General features: G+C 34.8%; 1 protein-coding gene across 2 annotated transcripts; it reads left to right on the plus strand.

Annotated features, from left to right (window-relative positions):
* The first annotated feature begins 2,163 nt into the window (after window positions 1-2,163).
* LOC6575920 (mastermind-like protein 2) lies at window positions 2,164-16,635 on the plus strand. Of its 2 annotated transcripts, none has more exons than XM_002001888.4 (5): window positions 2,164-2,259; window positions 10,965-11,370; window positions 14,509-14,699; window positions 14,789-14,970; window positions 15,914-16,635. In XM_002001888.4, exons 2-5 carry the CDS (start codon window positions 11,064-11,066, stop codon window positions 16,107-16,109), a joined length of 876 nt encoding a protein of 291 aa, XP_002001924.1. In that variant the 5' UTR covers window positions 2,164-2,259; window positions 10,965-11,063; the 3' UTR covers window positions 16,110-16,635. The 2 variants fall into 2 exon arrangements, with proteins under 2 accessions (XP_002001924.1, XP_015020363.1); XM_015164877.3 differs by having other exon boundaries at window positions 15,938-16,635.
* The last annotated feature ends 1,425 nt before the right edge of the window (window positions 16,636-18,060 follow it).

Below are 18,060 nucleotides of genomic sequence, written 5' to 3' on the forward strand. Positions count from 1 at the left end.
TTTATTATTTTTTAAACAATTTTTTAAAGATTATATACAAGTTTTTATTATTTTAATTTAAAATAAAATTTATCTCTGTTATTGTATTTGATTTTTAAATATTGATGATTAAAATCTTAATACAAAGTCATGCAAAATACAAAACGATAAAGTTTCTACGAATAAAATTTATACGGGTTAAACCGAAAATTTTTAAATTAAAAAAATGGTTTCTTTCTCTTAACATTTTTCCTTTACTTAAAACAAAAACAAAAACAAAAACAAAAAAAAAAAAAAAAAAAACAAAAATATTTTTATATTTATATATATATTTTTTTTTTTGTGAAAATTATTTGGAATTTGATTTATGGAATTTTCCATAACAAATCTCAGCGTAATTAGCTGAGGTAATTTATTTATCTATTGCACACCGGAAATGTTGGCGCCCGCTTTGTAATCTATAAATCATGAATGTAAATAAATATAAATATTAATATATATATATATACATATATTAATTGACGTGACGCATCTAGCAGTCGTGGGTTGGGATGCCATATAAACTTTTCAAATATGAACCTTTGTAACGAATGCAAACTGCATTTTGTTGTTGTCTTTAATGAAAAGTTAAGTTGAAAATAAAAATAGACAATTTATGTTTGCCACAAGCTAAAAATACTTTTTTCTCATTGGCCCCCCTTTTGTGGATTGGTCGTGGTTACATCTTGAACTTGGACTCTTCGAATGTGTCTGTTATTGGTTTTCTTTAGAGCGACAGCGTTTTATCATTTGGTTTTGGTTGCCCTAGGCAATTCTTGTGTGTGTGTGTGTCCTGATCCCTCTTAGCTGCGACCCTCTTTGCGAAGTGGAACCCATGCAAATGATTTGCTCTCTCTTCCAGTTATTGACTTTAAAGTGTTGCTTGTGGGTGCCAGAGCGGTGTCAGCCAACTGACTGCGGATTACCCACCCACACCGGACCGCCCCTTGTCATAACTTAACGCACCACAGATAGCGGCACTCTATCTTCGTTTTACTTCGATAAGGAATAATAAAACTTTAGCCAGCGAGACTTGGCTTCATTTTATGTGTAAGACGCTTTCTACTCTCACAGGTGCCAAAGGAATTTTTCCAAGTTCCATATTTATGAGCACACATATACTAGATGTGAAGTAAATAACTTAATAAATGGTTGTTGATGGTTGGATATACATATTTACAGTTCGACCATAACTAAATTTAAGGAAAAGCAGAGAGTTTATAAGAAAGACGAATTTTTTCTACGACAGAAAGAAATGTTAATCTAAACAATGATGGCAGAATTAAAGAAAATTTCTATAAAAAGTACAGAGGTCTTTTTAAAAACCAGCTCATTACCGACTTGTGGTTGCTCTACCTAAAAAACATTTATCCAGCTATGGCTCAAATTAAAATCGCCCACGTAAAGGTATTTAAATGACATATGACACAATCGCCGACTAATTGCTGTGATTAGCATGCCTGTCAAAGCGCAATATATGAGCGTAATAAAAAATCAAGAGATTTATGGTGACAGTTGGCCGATAAGAAATAATTTTATGAAAACAGCAAAGGAAGCACGAGAGAGTGAGAGCTAGAGAATGCGAAATGCACGCACGCAGATTCCTTAGAAATCGTCGTCACACGCGTTCCGCGGGGATTTCCGCGTCGTCATTTACAGGACAAAAAGAAAATGCGCCAATAAAGAGAATTCGGCCCACGCTAGTTAGTTTTCCTGGAATCGAAAGTGACGCCTGAAATGCTATATTATTATAAAGCATTGTCAACAATTAGTGTTGTTAACTGGGCCACGCCCACTCAGCCTACTGTATCGTGCGGCGTACATAATTGCGGCTACTTTTTTACGGCTAAATTCCCCGCACGATTTGCCCATCATTTTTCATAAGACAATATCGGGCGACAAAACTTGTGCAAATGTGACGAAATATTTCATTGATAAAGTCAGCGGAAGGAATGTAATGGAGCAGGAGTCGGCGAAGCAGCCGTAGAGGTGGGCAACGATTAGGCGTAATCGTAAAAGCTTCGTCGAGCTTTTACGCAATTTTTTGGCGCGTCACCTTCGTGTGCGCTCGCCACGAGCTTCGCGCGCTGCTCGGCTCCGCTCGTCCTTTATAAAAGAAGTCGGCGCCACGAGTCGGTTACGCAGTGTTCAACAAGTAGATAGGAGCAACAGTTGCCAATTGCGGAGAGCGGCAGACGCAGAACGCAGAACGCATTCGAAAACGGAGAGTGAATCGTATAAGTGAGTTAGCGCGGCATAGAAATCAAAATAAAGTCAATAAAAATGCATTTAAAAAGACCATAACGAGGGTGACAACAAACTAAAAAAAAAAGAAAATATGTGTTCATATGAACTGGTTCATAGAGACTTTTGGCATATCGTATCGAATGGTTTGAACTAAGCCCATCGCGAAATCTTACAAGTGCCGTCGCCAAGCAAAATGCGTGTTCAGATTGTCTATATATATATTACACGATTCAATATATACGTATTCATACATGTTATATATATATCCTCTATAAACTGTGGGAGTGTGTGCGAGTGCTACTCAGACTGTTAAGACAATATTTTGAAAAAAAAAAAAAATAAAAATTTTTGTTATCATTTATATAAATTAAATTAAAAGAGTCGATATTTAAGAGAGTATATAATATATAATATAAATAATAACAATAAAAATAAACTTTTTTTTGCTATGTTTTAATTTTTTTGTTTTTTTTTTTTTTTTTTTTTTAATTAAAACCCAATTTTTAAATTTTATCACTGGAAAGCGTAGATTTTATTTTTTTTAAATCAACTCAAATTATGTTTTTACACTAAAAAAAAAATATATATTTTTTGTTATTTTGCTAGCTACCTAATTTTTTTTTTTTTTTTTAGTTTAGAAAATTAGGAATTGAGGTAGCATTTAATACCTTATCATTCAATTATATTTTAATGAAAATTCCTTACAAAATATAGCTGTCCTTTAAAATTGCCTACTTTTTATTTAATTACTCAAAAAGCTTCAAATCATTATAACAGGAAATGATTAGATTTTTAAATAATATTCCGAATGATACATATAAGAAAAATATATATATATAATTAATATATATATATATATGATTAATATAGTTGTCAAGAAACGAGTGTATTATGAGAAACATCTAACTCCTGCCAACATTTTAAATTATTAAACAAAACAAAATTGCCGTCGATAAATCATAGTTAACAAGTAAGAACGTTGCAGTCAGGCGTTACCGACTGCGGAATACTCATTCACATCCCATTAACAATATAGTAGTTAAGTTTCGCTCTAATACTGTAGAATATACAGGTTTTTCCGATTTGCCACGCCCCAACTCGGCGTAGACACCTCATTTTTGGTCAGTTTTTAGAAAGAGATAACGGTACCCTAACTGCAAAGTTTGAATGCTTACCCTCAAAAAATGTGAAAATTACAGGGTATTTTTCGATATGCCACGCCCCTAAAGAGGCGTAAAAATTATTTTTGGGGAATCGATAGAGGAGGCTACCAGTAACTCAACTATCCAAATTTGAAGCTTCTAGCTATTATACTTTAGGAGATATAAACTTTTGCGGGTTGCCACGCCCCCTGTGGGCGGACATATATCCGACAAAACTTTTTGGTCTTGGGTGATCAGTCCGAGTATATATACAAAATTTGAGGTCTCTGCCATCAATAGTGTCCAAAATATAAGAGAATTTAAAAAATCACTATATCTTCAGGTCCGATTTGCCACGCCCCCAATGGGCGTAGACTTATAATTTATCTTAAGACTTTATAGAATCATACCATTAGCTGACGTGCAAAATTTCAGCATTCTAGGTTTACAACTTTAGGAGATACAGTTTTATCCGATTTGCCACGCCCCCAATGGGCGTAGATATATCCGCCATAGCTCGTGATCTTGGGTGGTCAACGCGGACCTACATACCAAATTTCAGCTTTCTAGCTCTTCAACAAACATGATTTCTGGTATATCGGAAAATGCATTTTCCGATTTGCCACGCCCCTAGTGGGCGGATCGGGAAAATTTTAACACTTTATAAATCGGAGATATACACGAGTATGTGTTCCAAATTTCAAGTCTCTAGCTTCAATAGCGCCGAAATAGATTGCGTTCATACGGACAGACGGACAGACGGACAGACGGACGGACGGACAGACGGACGGACATTGCACAAAACCAATATACTGATTCACTTTCGTGAATGAGTATAATGATTCACTTTCGTGAATGAGTATAAAAATAAACTAGTTTTGGTTGCAGCTGGTAAAGAATCGAAGAATAATATAAGGCTATTTTCACAGCACCATCAAAAATCAATCAAATTTGAGGTGTAGGAAAACTAATCAAAAGTTAAAAGTAGAATGCCAGCTCATTTCCAATAAATAATTCGAAATATAAATCAATCTTTTTTTGTTTTTGGTTTTTATCCATAAGCTACCAAATTTCACAGAAATTCCTTGGCCAATTTTTCGAGCAGAAAGCACCAATAATAAAGTAGGTCACAATGGCTGCTCGTCTAACGGTATTTATATATATTTATGTTTATGCATTTAATCTGATTACGGTGTAAGTAAATCGTTTAGGATGAAAAAATTTATAGAGCAAGACTCAGCTGAGAGCTGATGTAAAAGTAACCTGAATTATATTACTATACTAGACATTGATTTGAATTTCTACATACATTTTAATTCTATTGTGCATGCATTTTTATTTGGTTCATTCAACTGAGTAACTTTAATAAATCATAATTTTCTGCTAACGGAAAACCAAATCCACAATTCAACAACTTCAATGTTTCCTTTAAATGTCAAACAAAAAACTCCAATAAAATAACTTAGAAAAAAGGTTGAAAAAAAACAAGTAAGAAGGCTCCAGTCGAGACTGCTCGACTAGGAGATACCCTGAACCCTCCTCCAAGCTGATATTCTAATCATTCTGGACTTTTTTTATGCACACATACATACACATGCACTTATAAGCACGCGCTCTGCTAGCTGCGCAGTAAGCAGCGACAGCGCTTAGGCTGCGCTGCAGTGTCGGCAATATTTTGATAATTTATTTGTTGAATAATTTCTTTTGTAGACACACGATCTTAATGAAACTTTTAAAGCGTAATCATATGATAAAAGTGTGTGTACATTCTAAAGTACAAGTCTCTAGTACTTGAAATGCGTTTTTTACAAATTGGAGGCGAAGGGGGCGTGGTATCCAAAATCTGTAAATTACAAAATCTTTGTATCCATTAACTCTATATACAACGCAAATTTGAAGTCTCCAGGTTTAAAAGTGTTCAAATTAGGCTGAAAAAACCAAGTCGATTTTTCGATTATTCTCGATAAAAAAGTTATCGGATGAGTTATCGAAAAAATAAAGCAAACTCGTACTGCCTATGGTATACACGAGTATGCATGCCAAATTTCAGCTCTCTAGCTCTTATATCTTCTGAGATCCTTTTGCTCATACGGACGGACGGACAGACGGACAGGGCTATATCGACTCAGCTCGTCGTCCTGATCAAGAATATATATACTTTATGGGGTCTGCGATGATTCCTTCTGCCTGTTACATACTTTTCACAAAACCATTATACCCTGATTTCCCATTTTCAATGGCATATGTTGCTAGGCAAACATCTCGTGTTAAATCCCTCCATTTTCACCTGCGAAATTCCAAAGAGACGAAAAAAAATGAACTCAAGAAAACTCAAGAAAATGGGGATATGGGAAAGAATCCCGGGGGTGATAGAATGCAATGCACGCACGCATCAGCATCAGTTAGAATGCCAAGCGAATAGCGAAATTATGGCTGAGCAATGATGGACTAATCATACCCTAACTTGATGCAAAGGGGAGCATATAATACCATAACTCTATGAAAAACGGAACATGAGATAGATTGATAGATTAGTCTATATAATCTATAACCTATAATCTATATCTCTATACATATATCAATGCATATTTCCATCCATCTTACCCAAGCTATATATAGTATTTGACATAATAATAATAATAATCTTATGATATCTTGAGTATGTTTATTCCCTAAATTCCTCTTGTTAAAGTATATACAAAATATCTAGAATATGTATGTGTGTGCTTGTGTGTGTCCTTGTAGGTGTGTGTTACTCCACATGGTCATCGAACATGGATCAAATTTCCTGCCGCAGGCGCGCGATTGCCCACATCCTTCCAAAACTCCCTTGGCTACATCAACCACCTCCCTCTGCTCCACCAACACACACACACACACACAAAATATGATCGTCGTCTGAGTGCTTTTATTTTTCGTGTGTGTTTGTCTAACTGCTGAAAGCAGCGCACTCACAATTTAAGTAGAGCTATCAAATTCTTGACTCTTTCATGGTAATACTTGCGCATTGCCGCTGGACACACAATGGCATATTGGATTTATCAGCTAGAATTGTGGGAGCGGGCCAATCAGAGCAAAACAATATTTGATACGTTATATTTTGAACAAAGCCAAACAACATTTAAGCTATTAAATCATTACCTAGAGGGGACTTGTAGAAATGTTGACTGCTTAGATGGATTACTTTATGTGGATATTCTTTCGAATATATTTCAGCTTTGGCATTTGGAATAAATTTCTGTTGCTTACTGGAATGCATAAAAGAAGCGAAGAATAATTGCAATATCAACTCTTCACAGGGTTCAAGGTATTTCCCAGGCGAGCATTCTGAATGAGAATATTCTTTGAATATGCCATATGAATATTTTGAATTGCTAATGTACAACAAAAGTTGTAAACTATTTTACTTGACATTTAACAGCTTAATTTTTACAGACATTATCAAAATTTTCGAAAAGTCTTTAATGCAGCTTTAACTCACTTCAATGATAGCAAAAAATCCTCGAAATGCATTTATATAAAATTTGACCTTTAAATTGCCTAAATAAGTGTCCTTTTTATATAAAAAGGACATCTCTATCACATTTCTATAGAATTTATCCGAAAGTGTAAGAAAGTTTTTGGGGCTTGGCGGTGACAGCTGCGTTCGATTTCCATGTCATAAGTGTCGCAATATATTGTATAATATTGATACATTGAACGCACCATTATGTGAAAGGAAAACATAGAAGACGAAGAAGAACAAGAATGAAGGAATGACACTTTTCTTCGGCCTAATTGGCTGGCCGCAACAGCTGCATTAGCTTTTCGTGCCGAAAAGAGGGAAAACCCTTCGAGCATTTATTCTTGGTCAGCGTTAATTAAACAACAACTTTTTTTACAGTACGCATGATAAGTTTCTGTACTATATATAGGTGTGTATAGGTACTACTATGAATTGGTCTTTGCTTACCCATATTTTGGCTCAATTCTCTCATTAAAGCAATTAACTGTGCGTTTACTGCGAAGCAGGTGAGCAGGTGAGCAGCCCAGCCAGGTGACAGCCAACAAATGTGCCCGCCCACATTCTTGTGGTAAATTTTATTTCACCGTTGGGAACACAGCTAACAACAACAATTTTGTCAAGCTTTTCTGTTCGCCCTTCGTTTGGTTGATTTTTGGGCCAGTTTTACGCTTTGTTTGTGTGTGTCAACAAGTTAATTAAAACAGTTGAACAACGATTCGTGCTGTCCAGAGCTCTATTTGCCACCCAGTTAGGCCTGACTACGCCCTAGTTACAAATAGTCTTATATGTGTCTAATACATGTATTAAATAAAAAAATATCTTCTTTCTAATTGCTTGTACTTAGACAGCTTGAGAGGCTTTCGAAAAAAATAAAAGAAATATTTATTTTAATATGTCTGTTAGTTGCTGAAAATTTTTAGCATTTTTAAGAGCTCTTTGTTTTCTTTTTATTTAACAAATATTTTATTAGCAAACTGTGATTCTATAACTTTACTATGTACATATATACTTTAATAAATGAAAATTTCTCAGAATTATTCGCCTACATTCATAACTCACTCTTTCATAATCGGATGAAACTATAATAATAATTTCAGAGATAATAATAAAATTATAATTTTTATAGTTTTCTCGATTATTCTCGATAATTTGCATTTCTGTGTAAACTGGAAAAAATTGATCTCCTTGCCATTTCGAATTATAGGGACTCAACTGCATATGTATATAACAAATCGGAACTGGAACTGTCAGTGTTTGTGCCGTGAACGAGTATTCTGCAGTCGGTAATGCTCGACTGCAACGTTCTTACTTGTATAATATCAGTGTCTGAAATTTAGCAGACTAGCCGCGAGTATATATTTATGAGTATAAGGATAATCCGACTTTTTTATCTTACAGACATGTTTGTATTTCGCTTGTCTGCTTTATTATTAATTTGTATGGGGTTTTTTTATACTTAAATATATATGTATATACATATATACACATTTTTTAAATTTAAACGCAACAAGTTTTCATAATAACCTCTGACCTGTTTAATATATACTCATCATTAGGGATTTCCAGCTTTCTTGTCTGCATCCAGATCTTATTTTTAATTATTTTGAGTGATATATGGTAATATACTTCTATATTTTATTTTTTGAATCTTATTAGCATAACTGTACTTTATTTTATATAATATTTTCGCACCATAAGGGCATTCCCGTCTCGTTAATACACAGGTTTTGTCTTTACGTCCGTCTGCCTTAGTGCATGCCAGTACTTACTCCTGTCTGTCTGATGGCTACACAAACAGTTAACTGTAAACCTATCTATATTTAGTATGGCCATAAAATATGCATTATCAATATTATAATGTATGCAAGTGCGAGTATACAAATATGAAGCATATATTAAAAGAGAAGCACATATTTATACACATATGGAAGACGTCGTCTGATGATGCTTAAAAGCGTCTTAAATAATATTGGGAAAAGGGTATTCAAATATATTCTTTATTTTATTATTATTTCCATCTTCCCTTTTCACAATATTTTGTTTACTGCTTGATTGAGTCCGAAGGTAAAGTAAAATGCTCGAATCTGGAAAAGTTTGCATTACTTTGCCCTACAATCAAAGCGTGAAGTGAACAACAAAATTTTGACTACTAACTTTTTTTCTAGGTAGAAAATTTAATGAGTTCAGTTGACAAATTGAAAATGTTCATTTGGTTTTCGTTTCTTTTCTTGCGTTGTTGTTTCGTTGCCTAATTTGTGGGGCGTGCTAGGCAGCTTATTTATTGTTAACTCGGCTCACGGTTCATTTGGTAATTCGTCAATTTCCAGCCAAGGAAAAATATTCAAATTGGCAGCTCCGTGCGTGAAATGTATTTGACTTGAAATTGAGGTAAATTATTACCTTTAAAACTGTCGGTTGGGCAAAAACTTACTCAGAATTCCGTTCTTTTAAACCTGGTTTGTGATTGGGTCTACTAAAATTGGTTTAGACTTAAATTAACTTGAATTGATTCATAATTGAGCTAATTAATAAGTTCATTCTATCTAACTAGTATGAAAATTCAACTGATTCACAATTGTGTTGATTTGAACTAGCTCATGAATGAGTTCATTTAAACTGATTCATACGTTGTTTCAAAATTCACTGGTTCGCAATAAACAGAACTGATTCAGAGATTATAAAATTTAAACAGGTTTAGAATTGAGCTCATTCAAAGAAGTTCTCAAATCAGTTGTTCTAAACTGACTTTACTTGAGCTGCTTCTCAAATGAACTTAAGCTGGTTCAGATTTGAATATTCTCAAACTTGTTGTCAATCGAGTAAGGTTTTATCTAAACCGATTCAATTGAGTTAATTGACATAGTTCGCATTTGATCTAGTTCGCTGTTGACCTCCTAGATAGAAAAATAGTTTTGTTTCAAGTTTATTCAAAGAACTAGATGAAAATAATTCGTTCACATATAATAATGTTTCAATTACATTGGATACTTGATTTCCTTCATTGAGTTGGTTTACTATTAAACTGATTCCGATCTTAATTTGCCTAAAAAGCAAAACAAGAAAAAAGGAACTGTTTCGAAAATGAACTATCTTTATTTAAACTGATTCGCAACTGACGTCACTGAAAATCAGTTCAAAACTTACTCAGAATATATATTTTTTTTAATATCCCAGCTTGAGCTAAGCTTGAGTTGAAGGATCTGAAATTTTAGAAGAATTTCTAGCTTCATACAGAGCAAATTTATTTATGGAAATAATTGCATGTATCATTGGCATGAATTGTAGTTCTAATGAACAGCTTAAGTCAAATACAAAATTGATGTTTCACGATTTTTTGTTGTTGTTTGGTTTGCGAAATTAAACCAAATCGCGAAGTTTTACAGGCTTAGACACCACCGCAAGTGCCAAAAGTTGGAAGCCAACTCATTTATATTGTTCCATCAGGCAAAAAGTTATGTTAGCGGAGAAGCCTCAAAACAACAGAAAAAAACAAAAGCAAAAAAATAAGCTACTCAACCCAAGGGCAGAGGCAATGAAGGCAATGAAGGCTATGTGGCTAGGCTAATGGATGCACGTGGATAAAGAAGTGTTGATGAAGGACGAGCGGGGGCCGTGGCTGAGGTGTTAAACTTGTGCTGCAAATGCGTAGCGAAGGAGTGAAGCTTATGCCACGCCCACGGCTAATTAAATGAAACGATGCGAATGGCGGCCTTAAAATAAAAACAAGCTGCACAAGGCGATGGGGATTAGGGCGGGGAGTAGGGGAAAAGCGGAAGAATCAACAGCAGCAGCAGCAGCAGCAGCAGCAGCAGCGGCAGCAAAAAGTTGCCCAAGAAGACGCTTTGACACATGCTGTTGATTTAAACCTATGTATATGTGTATGTGTGTGTGTATGTGTGAGAGAGAGTTTATGTGCGTGTTCTTTGCTTAAGCACGAAAAAGTGGCAACACCCACACGAACAATTGGTTTAAGGGGTTTACAGCGGGTTGGGCTCTGCTGTTTGGTAGTGATGGTAATTAGCCTCATACACATTCTCATTTTATGCTTGCAGAGAAGACAGGACGACGCTAACAGCCCGCTAATCCCAAGGATAACAGTCAGTACGCACACCAACACAAACGGGGATAGAGTGAGATAGATATAGTCAAACATGAAGTTAAATATGCTGACGCTCGGCATGCTGGCTCTAACGATCCTGGCCAACTCGCAGCATGTCCTTAGCTTTCTGACGGGCCAAGCGACGTCTCTCAATGGAGTTGGAGCAGCTACACTTGCAGCACAACAACAACAGCAGCAACAGCAGCAACAGCAGCAGCAGCAGCAGCAGCAGCAGCTCGCCGGCCTCTTTGATGGAGTCGGAGTCGGAGTCGGAGCTGGAGTTGATGCCGACGAGGACAGCAGACAGCAGCTGAACATAGAGACGCAGCAGCAGCGCAATGTTTACGATCCAGGAGATGGTGAGTAGTATCCCTCATTAAATTACGGCACAGCCTTTTGTGCCTGACAAGGATTACGCACTGACATTTGACTCACTCAGCCCGCAGCGTAGGCATTGTGTTTGCTCTTTGCCCGGCTCGAATGGCCTTCAACAATGAAGGCCATGAAAATGTATTTTATGTCGAGCAAAAAACTTCGTTAACACTTTTTTTTCTCTTCACTAACAATTTGTCTTGGTCCGAGTTTGTCAGCTAGTTCATATCTATATAAAATTCAAGTTTATTGAAAGTGAAATAACTGAAAAATTAGATTGAGAAATATAAAAATTCTCCTTATGAAATAGTTTCTTCAATTTTAATAATTTATAAAAATAAATTAAATAAATAGTATTTTTAATGTAACTTTTTTAGTAAGTAAAAGATATTTTAAAAATATTCCATAGGTAAAATATTAGAAAAATCATTCATTTTTGTATTTATTTAATTTTTAAAAATAGTTTTAAAATGAATAGTTAAATATTAAAAAAGAGTACAATATTCAATAGTAATACCCATTAATAAGGAAGCAGCATTCTTAGGTCAAACAATATATTGTAGTGCGCCTACAACGATTTTACAGTGCTTAAATTTCCAACAAGTGTCCGAAAAATAGGAATTCCCTTTTAGGATCGTCTTCTTTTTATGTTTTCATAAATTTAAAGCTAGGCTGCACAGCCTAGAAAGTTTCCTTATGCAGTTTCAGATTCGGAATGCTTCAACCAGTCCCGTCCTACCCTAAATTTGGCTCGTAAGAATAAATTTACTCGTGATTTCAAGCTCATCATGTTTCACAAAAAAAAAATAAATAAATAAATAAAAAATAAATAAATAAATAAACTGAAATAAAATATTGGTTTGATAATTTTTTGAATTATGGCTTTTAACATGAGATCTCATTCCATTTCAAGTTCCATATTTTGTTTCTGTTCACTTCGCTCGTTCGATTGGGCACTCAACAGGTGCCCCATCAGCGATTTTTTTTTTCTTTGTGTAGCCTGCTCTTAGGCGACCCACGTAGCAATGGATTTCAATGGTCGCTGGGCATTTCCGGTCAGTGCGCAATTTTCGAAGTGCGTTTATCTATGGCAACACGCCAAACACACGCACATCCATAGAGAGGACTAACACTTAATACGCCTACAAAATGTTCACATTTTTTAACGCATTTCAAGTTTGTTTTACGTCAGAGAAGTCGCGTCGTCTTGTCTACAGTCAACACACACACAGACGCAGACACAGACAGACACACATACACACACACACAACATTTAAGCCATAAAATTAAAATATGAGCACAATTGATTATCATTTGTTTAGAATGCATAATTCGATTCAGTTTCCAATCGATTTGAGTTGGGTTCGACTTGGAAGTTTTGTTTGAACATAGAAAAAAGAAAATGTATTTTCTTATCTATTAGCAGGGGGGTAAATTTAAAATCGAGCACTGTTAAAATTGGAACAAGAATGAATAAAAAAATTTTAATATAAATTAATATTATAATATTTAAAAAAAAAAAAAAAAAAAAAACAATAATTTCCAAAATTAAAAAAAAAATTAATAAATAAAAAAATGAAAAAAAAAAAAAATAAATAAAATAAAAATAAATTATTATATAAATACAAAGTTTATATATAATTACTTTAAATACGAGGCACACTTAGAAAAATTATCTCACTTTTTTTTATACCCTGAACCCATAGAAAATGGGAAATCAGGGTATAATGGTTTTGTGAAAAGTATATAACAGACAGAAGGAATCATCGCAGACCCCATAAAATATATATATATTCTTGATCAGGACGACGAGCTGAGTCGATATAGCCCTGTCCGTCTATCCGTCTGTCCGTCCGTCCGTCTGTATGAGCAAAAGGATCTCAGAAGATATAAGAGCTAGAGCTGAAATTTGGGATGCATACTCGTATATACCATAGGCAGTTTATCATATTTTTTCGATAACTCATCCGATAGCTTTTTTATCGAGAATAATCGAAAAATCGACTTGGTTTTCTCAGCCTAATTTGAACACTTTTAGACCTGGAGAATTCAAATTTGCGCTGTACATATATAAAGTTAATGGATACAAAGATTTTGTAATTTACAGATTTTGGATACCACCGTGGTATTACCACGCCCCCTTCGCCTTCAATTTGTAAAAAACGCATTTCAAGTACTAGAGACTTATGTGTTGTGTTTCATTAAGATTGTACGTCTAGAAATTAAATTATTCAACAAATAAATTCTCATAATATTGCCCACATTGCAGCGCAGCCCAAGCGCAGTCAATGCTTACTGCGCAGTCAGCAGAGCGCGTGCTTGTAAGTACATGTGTATGTATGTGTGCATAAAACAAGTCCAGAATGATTAGAATATCAGCTTGGAGCGTTCAGGGTATCTCCTAGTCGAGCAGTCTCGGAGCCTTCTTACTTGTTTTAATATTTATTTATATATTATTCAGTTCCTTCTAAAATAATTTTCCATTTAAACGATGCAATTTTTACCTGTCATCAATCAATCAATTAGCTAATCAGTCAGTCTGTCAATCACGCAGTTAAAACAATAAGTTAAATATTGAATAAATCCAAATATAGCTTACTCTTTGGTGAACTGTTATTTGAAATCGGCAAAGGTTTAATGCCAAATGGTTTGTAAGCTGTAATCCGAGCCCTTTAAGGCGTGGCATTTAAGCCGTTGGTTGCTGTGGCAGGAAGCTGCCAAATGAGACAAAAGGCAACCGCATGATAAACGGGCAAGCATCAAACACAATGAATGAGCGAAAATTGATAGACTGACTGACTGACTGACCGAGTGACTGACTGAGTGAGTGAATGAGTGAGTGAGTGACTGACGGAATGACGGCTGTCTGTGGCATTGTCGTGACTATAGCCGCCGGTCAATTTCCGCCACTCGCTGTGTATTTAATATGTATGAGTATTTTTAAGCCCTGGCAACATAGTTGAGGCTGGGCAGAAGCGAGACAAACAAAACTTCAAATGTCAGTTTGGCGGAAACTTGCGAGTCGTTCCGCTCCTTGTGGTCGGATTAAATTGTGCAAAATATTCAAATGCCACATAAATCGAGTTTTTCCTTTCTTCATCTTCTTTTCCGTTTGCCCGTGACAGAGCTGCTGCGTGCGCTGAACATGGAGTTGGAATCGGAACGCGAACGGGAACGTGAAACGGAACGGCAGCCTGACTACGGCACTGCCGTGGAGCTGGCCAGTAAATTTGACATGCTTAAGAAGATAGAGCAGGATTTACGCGCTGAGCAGGAACTAGTCGACAAATCCGCTTTGCTTATGAAAATGTTAGAGGTGAGTGAGGGGGGGCAGGCGGTGTGGTTGCGTGGGTCCTGACATGTGCTGGTATTTACTTCGATAACAAATGTGTTACGCTCACTTAGGACCCGACATTGGATACGCTGCCATTGGTCTATGTGGAGGAGGAGGAGCCGACAGTAATTGCGGCCGACGACTACCCAGAACTGGATAATGGCATACAGAACCTAATTGTCGGGCAGAATAAGCCAAAACGTTCCCGTTATTATCGTCGCTATCCCTGGAAGCGACACAATCGCAATCGCGGGTAAGCTTTTGTCAGCCCTGGTAGCACACAAGCAGCACACACACACTCCCAAACTCCTCTTTTTATTAAAAAGAAAACCCAGAAAACGCCCTAGCACCCTTTTTGAGTTGTAGTTTATATTGTTATTAAGCTTATATATGTTGGATTTTGTTACTGAAAAATCTTTTCGAGTTTCAACCGAATTACCAAATATATTAAAGCAAAAAATATTAAATTAATTCAAAGCAGTTTCAAGAAAAGCAATATTTCAAATTTAGAAAATTTGTAAGTGGAGAAAAAAACCAGCATTAAAGAAAGAAATTCCTTAATACAAACTCATCATTTTTAGAATATGTTTCGAGAATTCCAGCTTCGAAATTAAATAATTTAAATAAAGTTTTTAAAGGAAAAAAACTTTACAAGAGAAAGAAAGCAATAACTTCAAAAATATATACATATTTTGAGTAAACAAATTTTTTGAATAGTCAACGAATAATTTTTACTAAAATTAATTTCTTCATAGTTGTTCTAAATTATTCTAAGTTCCTGAGATTATTTTTTGCTAAGACTAAGAATTTAAGAACACAAATTATATCGGAAAAAAACTCTTTAAAAGAAAACAACTCTTTAAAAGAAAAAAACTCTTTAAAAGAAAAGAAGAAAAGAAAAATTTCTGGACATCTTCAAATCGAAAATATTTCAGCAACAAATGCCAAACCTTATTAGATATATGTTCATATACACATATTAAATTTAGAAAACTGTACTAAACTGCATTTCCAAGAGTCTCTCTAGGCCGTACACACAATGAACCCTCCGATTACCGAAATCCACAGATATATATATATATATATATACTTATATATATGTATATTATATGTAAAGAATATATACATATATGTTCAAAAATGTGGGCGTGATGTGAAACGATAATTTCTAATTGCAAAATATTACTGTTATTCAGTTCTTACATGAATTCTATCAACAGCAACTATGAACCGGAACTGCGTTACGCCTGCACACCTAGCAAGGAGGATATATTCAAGCTTCTGGTCAATTTGCATGAGAATCGTAAGGGCAATCACAGCAAGACTGTGAATTTTTGCAATCGCAAGCGACCCGCCAAGGCGGTATTTACCAATATTCGATTCCTGGGCTAGATCTGAGAATGGCAGACAGAGACAGATGGATACACACAACCATACACCTACACACACATACACACACATAAAGACATATGTATACCAAGCATCAGTTTGTATATTGCTGACAAAGTCAAGCGCGAAAACTGGAGAACAACAAGCACTAACAATTAGTTAACTTAACTAACTAACAAACTAATTAAACTAACCAGCTACTAGGTAATTATTTATGCAAACAACCTTTTCGCACACTAAGCTAGCCAATTAGCCAACACTGAATTGCAAAACTAGTGTTAAACCACGTTTAACTTTTTTAATGTCTCTCAATGTGTTGTATATACTAAAAAATATTTATATATGTATCTAAAGTTTTTAATATCAAGTTAATCCGAGCTAATGTTCCAGCCTGTCATATCATTAGAGAACGCGTCTATCGATGTTGGTAGTCGAAGTATTATCTATGTTAACTTAACCTAGAAACCTTAACCTAAATGATACAAATATATAAAAAAAAAAAAAAAAAAAACTAACGAACGAAATCATATTTATATATATATACTATTACTATATATGTATGTATAAATCAACATCGATGTGTATATATGTATATGTATACTTAACAAACAACTAAAATGACTTATATGTACGAATCTATGTACCTATGTAACTAAATATATTTATATCTATATATATATATATGTGTATATGTCGGGAGATTTAATTACTAAAATAAACATATGAATAAATATATCTATATTATTCGTCTGCGCAATGATATTTTTATTTGTTCTATTATGGGGGAAATATAATGCATTATTAATTAACACTTAAATATTGATTGAATATTGTTGATTATCAATTATTTAACAATATGATATAATAATATAATAATAATATTCATTTTAAACAATTTGATTATCAACAACAAGTTTTTACTATCTCTCTAATCCAAATATACAATCACATACATAGATTTTAATGTATTTATAAATATTGAAAAAACAACTTAATATATTTGAGAATATTTTATGATTTCTTTAATTAATTTTTATACCCTGAACCCATTTTCAATGGGAAATCAGGGTATAATGGTTTTGTTGAAATGTATGTAACAGGCAGAAGGAGGCGTGGCAGACCCCACAAAGTATATATATTCTTGATCAGGGCGACGAGCTGAGTTGATTTGGCCCTGTCCGTCTGTCTGTCCGTCTGTCCGTCCGTCCGTCTGTCCGTCTGTCCGTCTGTCCGTATGTATGAACGCGTCGATTTCAGAAGATATAAGAGCTAGAGACTTCAAATTTTTTTTTTAAATGTTCGTAATTACAGCGCGCATATCAAGTTTATCATTAAAAATCGATAACTCATCTCGAAAACCAGTTATAAAATTATATCTTCTACACCTTTATTGCTAGAGTCTCAAAATTTTTAATGTATGCTTATATGCAATTTATACAATTTCGGTTTTTGTTAAAATTTACCCTCACCCTTAAATTCACCCCCTCACCCTCACTTTTGTAAAAAGCGTATTTCAAATACTAGAGACTTGTGCTATGGCAATTACATGCATATCCATGTCATAATCATAATCTGAAAGTTTCATGAAGATCGTATGTCCACAAAAAAGTTATTAAGCAATTAAGTTCTCATAGTAAGCGCTCACTGCCGCCCATGCGTGTTTATGCTTGTGTGTGTATATGTATGTAATTGTTTGTGTATGTGTGTGTGTGTGTGTATGTGTGTATGTATGTGTGTGTATGTATGCCTGTGTGTGCGTGCGTGTGTGTGTGTGTGTGTGTGCGTGTTTCTTGTGTAAGCTGAAAGACGCGAAAAATTATTGAAATAGCTATTACTCCAAGGGTTCAGGGGATCTCGTAGTCGAGTAGTCTCGACTAGAGCTTTCTTACTTGTTTTTTTTTTTCCATATATGATGTATGCAAATATGAAACAAAAAAAAAATATATATTGACAA

This window comes from Drosophila mojavensis, unplaced genomic scaffold, assembly GCF_018153725.1.
Source record: "Drosophila mojavensis isolate 15081-1352.22 unplaced genomic scaffold, ASM1815372v1 contig_36, whole genome shotgun sequence".
In the NCBI taxonomy this organism is placed as follows: domain Eukaryota; kingdom Metazoa; phylum Arthropoda; class Insecta; order Diptera; family Drosophilidae; genus Drosophila; species Drosophila mojavensis.

Bases quoted from the DNA above. Each gene is read 5' to 3' on its own strand.
- LOC6575920 (XM_002001888.4), top strand. From the start codon at position 11,064: ATGAAGTTAAATATGCTGACGCTCGGCATGCTGGCTCTAACGATCCTG. The intron at 11,371-14,508 runs GTGAGTAGTATC...TGCCCGTGACAG, and splicing joins TGTTTACGATCCAGGAGATG to AGCTGCTGCGTGCGCTGAAC. The intron at 14,971-15,913 runs GTAAGCTTTTGT...ACTGTTATTCAG, and splicing joins CGACACAATCGCAATCGCGG to TTCTTACATGAATTCTATCA.